This window comes from Nannobrachium achirus (genome assembly GCF_963921795.1).
Source record: "Nannobrachium achirus genome assembly, chromosome: 18".
Taxonomy (NCBI): Eukaryota; Metazoa; Chordata; class Actinopteri; order Myctophiformes; family Myctophidae; genus Nannobrachium; species Nannobrachium achirus.
The window spans coordinates 51,031,485-51,042,575 of NC_137825.1; the positions used below are offsets into that span (position 1 = coordinate 51,031,485).

At 43.2% G+C, this 11,091-nt stretch overlaps 1 protein-coding gene across 1 annotated transcript in view; it reads left to right on the plus strand.

Annotated features, from left to right (window-relative positions):
• The window catches only part of rhobtb1 (Rho related BTB domain containing 1), a gene marked incomplete at both ends in the record, with an annotated part of 52,161 nt that extends 41,429 nt beyond the window's left edge, over positions 1–10,732 (plus strand). Inside the window, 4 exons of the mRNA XM_080747014.1 lie at positions 4,212–4,362; positions 6,413–6,501; positions 8,555–8,660; positions 10,563–10,732. Of these exons, the coding sequence (XP_080603140.1) occupies positions 4,212–4,362; positions 6,413–6,501; positions 8,555–8,660; positions 10,563–10,732 (516 nt within the window). The remainder of the gene's footprint in view (positions 1–4,211; positions 4,363–6,412; positions 6,502–8,554; positions 8,661–10,562) is intronic.
• Between the last annotated feature and the right edge of the window lie 359 nt (positions 10,733–11,091).

Sequence of the window (11,091 nt, forward strand, 5' to 3'; positions counted from 1 at the left end):
CACCATGAGGCGTTGTGTGCTTGTAGATCGACTGTTTTCACTAGTTTGAATCATTTTCAAAATGATAAATGCGAAACGAACGGTTTTGGACTTACAAGGTTTTCACCCGACAACGACGATATACTGATATAAGCTTTGGGATGCTGCCCAGGCCTAGCTAGAAACAAATGACAGATAAAATTAGCATTGGGTATTGTCGACTCTCAGCATCACTCTCTCACAGTTTTAATTGAAAGTGGAAACACTGGAGCCGGCTTTAGTAAAAAATCCACAGTGTTCATTTGACAGAGTGTAATTACATTTGGGTCCATTGTTTTAAGAATCCCACTCCAACATCTGAGCTCCTCAGCATGAAGCTAAGTACACCTTCCCAGTGGTGTAAAGTAACCAAATACACATTTACTAGGAGTAGTTCACCCCCAAAATGACTTTTTCACTGATTTACCCCCCATTGATTGCGGATGGGGACCCACATGCATGGCCCTGGATGGGGACCCAAATGCAAGGCTCTGGATGGGGATACAAGCTCAGAGTCAGAATCAACAGGGGTAAAATGCACCTGACCCTTGATCCTAAATTTACCCCCATTGATTCTGACCCAAATGCATTTGGGTCCCCATCCAGGGCCATGCATTTGGGTTCCCATCCAGAATCAGTAGAGGTAAACTTACTATAATACATTTTTTTGTCTTAGGAATGCGACAAATACAAAAGAATATTAATTACTCATGGCATGAGTAATAAATAGGAAAAAAAAGTCATTTTGGGGGTGAACGACACCTTTAAGTACAGTACTTAAGTAAAATTCAGAGGCATTTGTACTTTTACTACTCCACTACATTTCCGAGATAATTATTGTACTTTTACTCCACCCCAATTATTTGAAAACTTTAACATTAACCACGTCAGCCCTACATACATTTCAGCCATTTGAAAATAGCCGATCTACAAGCTCACAATGATAGATTTGCTATTTATTAAAGACCCAATGAAATTACTATTTTGGGTATTTTATTTTGAAGTTTCAGTTTGAAAAGGAAGCCTGTGTGTTTCTGAACCAATCCGAGGGGACCAGCCCTTCAGGCGATGGGATTTAAAATCTGAGTAATGGGAGGAATGGCAGCCAGCAATGGGAAACAAACAGGTGAATGTAATCAAAGGTTCATTTATATTCTATGTCATCACTTTTTGAATTTCTGTTCACAGGAAGTAATTAAGAATGGCCTATTTAGGGACCTTTGATATGAATATACACACAAATTGTTTATTTTCTATTTTTTTGGCATCTAGTGTTAGGTATGGCCTTATTATCACAACAGATATGCTCTAAAAGTGTGAAAAACATGTATTTGATTTCACCAACTGGGTCAGATGTTTTTAGCAACCCGGCTAGTCTGTCCCAGTTCTGACCGGAATAGAGAGGACTATCACTCACACACAAGCATAGCATACACACGCACACATAAGTAGGCTATACACATACTGTATGGATACTAGAGATGCAACTATTATTTTCTTAGTGATAATTCTATGGATTACTTTTTTGATTAGGGAAATAATCAGGAAGTACGTTTGTCTTTTCCTTTTCTTTATATGCATCCATGCCTATGTGGCAATGCCTAAGTGGTATGCGCCCGGAACAGTAGGCCATATATTAGTTTGATTAACCACTTTAGCCCTATTTTATATTTTTACTTCATTGTACAATAACAAGCTCACTATGTGTCATATACATAGAGTGTAAAAAAATATGGACGGTGGGAACCCATTGGTTTCTATGCTGTGAAAATGAAGCTTGTTTGCCCTTGTATGGGTGTCACCATCATGGTAGTGATGATGATACCCATTACTACCCAAGGAATGCTATTGGCTGCCAACGGTCACGTGCAACCGCAGGGATACATGTGACATTGTCTTTCGGCTTGCCGAAAATAAAGCACACAAAGAAGAATCATCACAAGCCTATGATCACAAGCCCCTCCTACAGCATACCCTGCTTTATTTTCAATTATAACATAAATTGGACCATATTTTCACAAAACCCATATCATGGTGATTGAAACGAGGCTTTAAACTAGCGACCATAAAGTAGTTATGACAATGTTTATTAAGGTAAGAAAATCAAATGTAAAAGTTTGGGGGAAATTAATGGAATCCTATGGAGAACATGTTGCTTTTGATACCAGAACAGCGCAACTAGCGGCCAATCATAGGAACTTTTTGTTCTGTTTTTGCTTCATTTTAAATCCGGTCAACTGGCCCCCTGGTCATATAACAACACTTTCTGAATTTGTAGACTGGTTATTTTCCACATCTTTGCAACTGTATAAAATATTTATTTTATATATAGATAAAAAAATGATAATAATAATTGATTGAATCAATTTGTTTGATTAACTGTGGCATCCCTAATGCTAATCTATAATAAAAAAAATACCCACATTATTCAACATATACATGCACATGGAGATCTGCAAGAGTATTTCTATGGTTGTATGTGTATTGTGTATACTGTATTTGTAAAGCATACAGTAAGCGCTTACACACGCACGCACGCACGCACGCACGCACGCACGCACGCACGCACGCACGCACGCACGCACACACACACACACACACCAGCAGTCTAGTCCTTTGTACCTCAACACAGTCTGGTATTTTTGTCCTTGAAGGCTGAGTTATGTAATAGCAGTGTTGTGATCTGTCTGTGACTCGGCTGCTGTGTGCGTGCGTGCGTGCGTGCGTGCGTGCGCGCGCGCAAGCATGCAGGCGTGTGCACATGTCTTTGTGTGACCTGCAGCTGGATTGGAATGTGCTTTGTAATGTCAGAGAGAAGTGAGGGTAGAATCAATAGTGACCCAGTTACAGAGACAGGCTGGCGGCCGGGGCCAGTAAGAGAGAGGAGGAAACATGATATACACGGTACTGTATATACTGTATATCACTGTTTCCCATTTGTGTGTCACGGACAAATTTTTATGGGTCCCTAACCCTTCATTTTTTATTTCTTACATTTTGTTTTGCATTATTATTTATTTCAAACATCTTCCAAAGACATTCCCAAAAAAGCAAAACTTTTCACGAATTATAAAACAAATTCAATGATTTAATAGTCAACAATGTGGTGTCACAACAGGTCAGCTATAGACATTGAGGCGTTACTGACTCACTAGTCTCGTGTGGCCAGACTGTTGACTCGTGGCCAGACTGTTGATTTGGAAATGCTCCCGTCATACAGTCTGGTGCATCGAAAGAAGAACGATGAGTACCGGTTAAAGCGGAAGTGAAGCCTCCTCGTCACTTCCGTTTCCGTCTCACATCGCACACATTTATCATTATATAAATAAAAATCATATAAGCATGTTTAGCTTGCTGCTTAGCAGAAATTACATTTTAAAATATATTTTCTTGAATGGTAATGCCCGTTTCCATTACTCGCCTTTCAGGAGCATTAGTTCCAGACTCTATATAGCATTCAGAGATTGTGGAATAGTTGTCTGGCTACGCGAGACTACTGACTCACACTACGGTCGCAATTATCAGCCTGAATCCTTTAAAAATCTTGTAAAACAACATTATCATATACATACGTAGTGTCTGTTCCATGCTTTACACAATACATGAAATTAAATCAAATTGACCTTGCTCTGTTCTGTTGTAACATTATGCATGCTTTGACCAGGGATGCATTCCTGGCTTAGTCCAGCATTAGTATCTACTCATATGTAGGGACGGGACGATATGAAAGTGTCATTTCACAATTATTCTGACAAAATAAATCCTGATTTACAATATTATCGCGATAATCAAAATCCATTATCCTGGGGCGGAACATTTGCCCAAAAAATAGCCGATCTACAAGCTCTCAACGCGTCGCAATGCGACGCGTTGTGAGCTTGTAGATCGGCTAATATTTGGCGAAGACATTTGATAGAGAGTGAAAAAAAAGACAATATCAAGTACATATATTATAAGTACCGTTTACCAATTATAGAGAGTTTAAGTGGTACCGGATATGCAGCTAAAAGGTGAATTGATCCCAGTGCATGACGGAGGATGATATCACGATAAATTAAATCTCCACGATACGATTATCATGAGCGTTTTTTTATCACGATAAACGATAATATCGCTTATCGTCCCATCCCTGCTCATACGCCATAAACTGGTATTGTGTGTGTGTGTGTGTGTGTGTGTCTCTCTCTCTCTAGGTGGGGTTCCCTAACACCAGCCGGGTGTGCATGCAGGCCGTGCTAGAGTACCTGTATACCAACACTCTGTCTCCAACGCCAGACCTGGACCCCATGGAGCTCACCGCCCTGGCCAATAGACTGTGTCTTCCCCGACTCATAGCCCTCACAGGTAGGAGGTGTGCGTGTGTGTGTGTGTGTGTGTGTGTGTGTGTGTGTGTGTGTGTGTGTGTGTGTGTGTGTGTGTGTGTGTGTGTGTGTGTGTGTGTGTGTGTGTGTGTGTGGGTGGGTGGGGTGGGGTTTGGGGGTGTGTCTAGAGCAGTGTTTTTTTTGCATGGGCACACTTTTCATGTCCCAAGAATCCATGGGCAGATGAACATAATACGGGGTTGTAAATATCGTCACTGTCGGGAAGAAACCTTAGTTTCAAATGTGTACGTTTCTTCTCAAAGTAAAGCCCTGCTTCATCATACAAATGTAGCACAACAGTAGTGAAAACAGCAAATCTACAAGCACACAACGCCTCGCACCGCGAGGCGTTGTAATTTTAAATCATTTTTAAAATTATAAATACAATACTGGCTTTCAAGCAGTTTCAAGGGGCACACTTGACCCTTCTCAGGGGCACACCAAAGGTCCCCAGGCACAGTGGTTGAGAAACACTGGTCTAGAGCAGAGGTGGGCAACTTTAATGATTGAGAGGGCCACTATATTTTCACACTCACTCCAGAGGGTCACATTGCATAACACGCATCACACCGTGACGCGTTTTTAGCTCGTAGATCTGCATAGAGTAACAGAGAGAGGGGCAGAGACAAAGTGTGACAGGCAACAGCTTAGCGTGACAGCGGGACAGAACTGCTGCAGGTTTTCATTTAACTGCTCCCTGCGGTCGCAACACATACTGTATCTTAGAATTTTACTTTAGTACAATCCTTAAGTAAATCTACTTTGTTACTTTACACCACTGGTTCAGTTAGAACAATGAAGACATGTCTGTACTGTGTCAGTCAGTGTCCAGTGAGGACAATGAAGACATGGGGACAGTCTGTTAACCGACAGCGGCAACTGTCATCACAGGATGATTGCATGAGGATAAAATGTGTGTGTGTGTGTGTGTGTGTGTGTGTGTGTGTGTGTGTGTGTGTGTGTGTGTGTGTGTGTGTGTGTGTGTGTGTGTGTGTGTGTGTGTGTGTGTGTGTGTGTGTGTGTGTGTGTGTGTGTGTGTGTGTGTGTGCGTGCGTCCGTGCATGTGAGTCTGTCTACTGTGCAAGTGAAAATGTGTTGTATGAGGGTGTTGATTGAGTGTGTGTGTGTGTGTGTGTGTGTGTGTGTGTGTGTGTGTGTGCGTGTGTGTGTGTGTGTGTGTGTGAATGTGTGAGACCGCATGCACTCTCTCTCTCTCTCTCTCGGGTTATGAAACACTTGATGATTTATGTATGAGGGGAACCAACGTCATCTCTCTCTCTTTCTCTGATCCTCCTATTCTATCTCCCTCCTTTCCTCTCTCTCTGTTCCACTTTCTCTCCCTTTCTCCATGTCTGGTATATCTCCTTTTCTTCATCTTCAACACTCTCCCCCTTCTGCCTCACTTTAATACCCCTTCACCTATTTCTGTCCCAGAGGCGTTAATTGGGTATGGCAAGGTATGGCAGCTGCCATACCTTGGCTACAGGCTACAGGGTCCATAATACGGTTTTATATAGGTTTTAGCCTAAACAACCACTCGGAGATCAGAGAACCACGATGAGAACCATTTAGAGTCAGTCGTAATCTTCTCTGCATCGTTCCAATGCATCGGTCTCAATAGAATATAGCCTCCTTTCTCAAGGGGGCCCAATAGGAAATGAGCCCCCTGTGACATAGAATGGGGCTGATTTCAAAAGTGTACCGTTCAGAAAATCACAGAAATGAAGACCAAAAACAAGAATAAAATGGAAGTTTTGAAATTCATGGTGTACCGGTAGTCCCTTTAAAATAAATTCATCATGCCTGTTGCTAAGGTATGGCGACATGGCTGGTTTCTTGCATGCGCGCAAAGACACGCGTGCGAGACACCAGTCATGTTGCCATACCTTAGCTTTAGCTGACGCCACTGTTCTGTCCCTGTCCCCTGACTGTCTCCTCCAGCCCACACCAACCCTCCTCTCTGTCTCTCTCTCTGTCTGTCTGTCTCTCGTCGTCTCTCTCCTTACGTCCTCTGTCCATCTGTCTCCCCACAGAGCAGTATGCCGTCAGTGAGCTGGTCAAGGGCTCCAAAGAGGGACAGGACATTGACGGAGAGGTTCTCACTTATCTGGAGCTGGCTCAGGTGACAAATTCACCCTGTCCCGTCTTTTGAAAGAAGAAAAAAAAAATCCTTTTCTTGTGTACGTTCGGTTCCGTTTCGCTATTTTGGTGGCTACTTGAAATGCCCGATGTCTCCCCGTGGTCGTACGTAGCACTATGATACAACACCCGCCGATGATTAAGTACTCTCAAGTGGTTGGTGGGAACTAATAATGTACTTGAACCAGGAGGAACAGCAGGGACGTGCAGAGAATGTTAGAGAGGCAGGGGCTGAAATTTCTAAAAAGGCCTTTTGGTGAAAATATCGCAAATAGCAGACCTCCAAGCTCCGCGCTGCGAGCTTGGAGGTCGGCTATTTTCAGTGATACCACACTGAACTAACCATTATCAAGTCTATACTGGAGATTTCTGTACAGACTGGGCAATTCTTTCAACATAAGATGCTGCATTCAAGTTCAGGAGAGTTTGAAGGCAATATTCTGGAATGCTGGTTATTATGTTGTTAAATTACAGTAAAATAACTACAGATGCAAAATTTAACAAAATGGTCACTTTAACAACGTATTATAATTATATTCTCCAAATCCTGACAAAATGGTATATTCCCAGGTTCCGCGCAGCTGCACAGGTGCAATGCATTATTGTTAATTGTGGCACGTTTACTAACTTGCCAAGTTTAGCTGCAATTGAACAACCATTCCAGGCTGCCATATCCTGCAGCCCAAGAAACTGTAGAAACGGGGGGAAACAATAGAATGTACTTCTTAAAATAAATGTATCACATTTTTAGGTGATAGCTAGAAAACTACACCGTGGTAATAGCTCATCACTCCACCCTGTACTATGTATATTAGCCTTTAGGATTGCAATGTCTGTCATTGCAAACCAGCTTTGGTCCGGTTAGTGTTGAACAAGCAGCAGATATCTGGTAGCCTGCTTCCAGACCATAGACCCCGCCCACTCTCAGAGTGGACTCTTTCTCTGGTCTGGAGCTGAGTACAGGAATCACTTTTTATTTTCGGCTGCCCAATGAGCGCGGGGGGTGGGGGTGGGTCTAACGAATATCCAATCCGCGCAGCAGTTGAAACGATTCAAACGAAGTTCACACACAGGCAGGCTGAGGAAGGCACACGCACACACACGCACGCGCTGAGTTCACCAAGCTGTTTATGTTGATTACATGTTTATGGTCGCAGTTCTGTCACTGGCACAGACAGAGACACACACACAATCACACACACAGTCCGCGACCGTGCGTCGCGTCCACCGTGCGTCTCGATCACCGTGCATCGCGATCACTCGCGCGCGGATGCGCGCGTGCACGCTCGCAAAAAAGTCCCTCCCTGTAAATCGCTTAGAATAGAGCATAGTTTCAGACTAAGCGTGAGCTGAGTCTGAAATCAGGCTAGATATCTGGGGCTTTTAGTCTGCTCGTCTTGTTTATCCATGAATTACCTCAAGTTGTTTCCCGTTTGCCTAATGTTGACCAGGGTTTTTCCATGTCTCCTAGCAACAATAGACTGCTGAAACCATCCATGCAGTGGTGGAAACAGTATCCACATTTCTTACTTATAAGTACAAGTGTCAATACTGCAATGTAGAAATACTCCACCGCAACGCGGCGCATTGAGCTTGTAGATCAGCTATTTTCAAATGGATGAAATGTACAATGAAGGGAACAAAATGTTCCCTTAATTCTTTGAGCTTTCTATGAGCAGTACTACAGTATACTATACTCAAATAAATTCAAATAAATTAAGGGAACATTTTGTTCCCTTCATTTCTTTGAGCAGTAAAGGGCTGAAGTAGTTAATGTATATTTGACAATCTACAAAGTAACTAGTAACTAAAGTTTTCAAATAAATGTAGTGGAGTAAAATTACAATATAGATGTAAAAGTATTGGAAATGGGGAAAAACTAAAACTAAAGTAAAGTACAAATACCTCAAAATTGTACTTTAGTGCAGTACTTAGTTACTTTACACCACTCCATCTATGCATAACCTCGGCTTTACTTGGACCCCTTCAACACTGCTCTTGATTTTCTGAACATGTCTTCCCCTGTGTCTTTTCAGTTCCATAACGCCAGCCAGCTGTCCGCCTGGTGCCTCCATCACATCTGCACTCATTACAACAGTGTGTGTGCCAACTACCGCAAAGAGATCAAATCCAAGACACCAGGTAAGCTGTTGGCATCCTGGGCTGAAAATACCAGATCTACAAGCTCACAGTGCGTTGCATCACGTGTGAACTTGTAGATGAGCTATTTTCAGCATGTGGACACAGTACGATGGAGTATAAATTAGGCAAAACACTTTTTACATTGCACATTAAAACCCATCACAAATTGTGGTGGGTTTTCTTGTACGTGTTATGTACACTACATCCAGGGGCGTTTTTATGTAGAAAGCTGGCCCACCCATCGATTTTGGCCAATCATGTCTCTTTGATTAAATAAAATGTTTTGTGTGATCATCATCTTGCTTAATATGAATAAATGAACAGTTCTTTACAACTGTCGCTCCGATGATGCATCTTTTACACCAGCAGCAGTTGGCTAGTGTGTGTTTGGAGGGGGAGTGTTAGTTTATATTTGGAAATGTGTTGTTGGGATGAAGTGCAGCTGGGAACTCAATGCTTTGTATTAGCCTATTAATACAAATTATTGTTCATTGATACTGACGCCCGCACCCGTTTTAACCCCCAAAAACCCTAATAATTTACAGAAAAAAAAACAACATAGTTCCTTAAATTTTGCGCATGCGTCCAAAGGGCGCGCGCAAGAGTCCCCCCCTGTGCCCACCCTGAAGTTCAGCCTATTTCTCTGTTCTGGCTGCGCCCCTGGCGACACCATTTCAACGTTTGAAATTTCAGCTGGAATCTATCGTATCTATTGCGATACTTTACCAACCTGGATCAGGGCCCACTTGAAAATCTCAAAAGTGTTTGCGAGTCCCACCCATCTGAGCGGCATGGCTGTCGTGTTTTCTGCATGTTTATTTTGATGGTCATTTAACACCGTGGTTCTCAACGTTTTCAGGCCGTGACCCCCAAAATAATCATATTTGACCCCCCACCCTAACACACAAAGAGTTGAGGCTTTACATTTTGTATACAATGTTCTATTGTGAAAATAGCAGATCTACATGCTCACACCGCCTTGCGTTGTGAGGCGTTGTGAGCATGTGAGCATGTGCTTTAACACATGGAGTGCCTAAGGCGCTATTTTCAGAGCGCAACACCCAAGTGCAACCAAACATAACATTACTTGTCTTTTAGTTCTACTGGATCTCTTCTCCACAAGTCCCTCCCTAACATTTTTGTCTAGTTTTATAGTATAGTATAGTTGCTTTCTATTTAGTTTTTGTCAGTGAAAAAAGGTAGGCGACGAACATTTTCTATCTAGTGCGTAGTAGGCCTATACTTTAAGTTCCTATTTATTGGTATCACAATGAAAACGTGCTTTTCTAGGTTAAAAATATATATATACCATAACAATTCTTTTTAAACATTTTTTAATATTAATGTTAGGTTATATCGTCAATAAAGTCTTAGCGTTTTGCCAATTATTTGGGGGCCCACTTCCACTTGGCATTATCCTCATGGCCAACCAGTGGGCTCACGGCTATATTGCATCTATCTCCAAAGCTTTCCCACAATGCACCAACCAAACCATGCACACACACGTCCACGTTGTGTTTGTGTGCACACACGTGCACACATAGACATCAAAATCAATATTCTCCACACTTGTATTCTCCCTATCTTGACAAAATGGTATATTCCCAGGTTCCGCAGGTCAGCTGCACAGGTGCAATTCATTATTGTTAATTGTGGCACGTTTACTAACATGCAAAGTTTAGCTGCACTTGAACAACCATTCCAGGCTGCCATATCCAGCCCAAGAAACCATAGAAACGGGGGAAAAATAAATGTGTCATGCCTGTTGCTAAGGTATGGCAACATGACTGGTGTCACGGTGACACCAGTCATGTTGCCATACCTTAGCTTTTTATGAACTGACGCCACTGCCCCTGGCCCTCTAACATTCTCTGCACGTCCCTGTGTGTGTGTGCCTCGCAGAGAACCAGCAGTACTTCGAGAGGCACCGCTGGCCCCCGGTGTGGTACCTGAAGGAGGAGGACCACTACCAGCGGGCCAGGAAGGAGCGCCAGAAGGAGGACGTGATCATGAACAAGCACCAGTCGCGCCGCAGGTGGTGCTTCTGGAGCAGCTCCCCCGCCGTGGCCTGAGCTGAGCTCTCGGCGCCGCTGGGGGGACTCGCAGGTCAAAGTTCAGACGTCCAACAGAGTCTCTGTGACCGCCGTCTTCCCTCCTTCCGCCTTGTTCAACTCCTTTTTCTCCGTCCCTCCTACTACTCTTGTCCTACTTTTTTCCTATTCTATCCCTCTCTTTCTTTCTCTCTCTCTCTCTCTCTCTCTCTCTCTCTCTCTCGCACGCACACACACACACGCACGCACGCACGCACGCACGCACGCACGCACGCACACACGCACGCACACTCACACACTCACACACACAATCCATTTCACCTCAAAACCTTAATTCCCTTGCTAACATCCATGGTCTAGAGCAGTGGTTCTCAACCTTT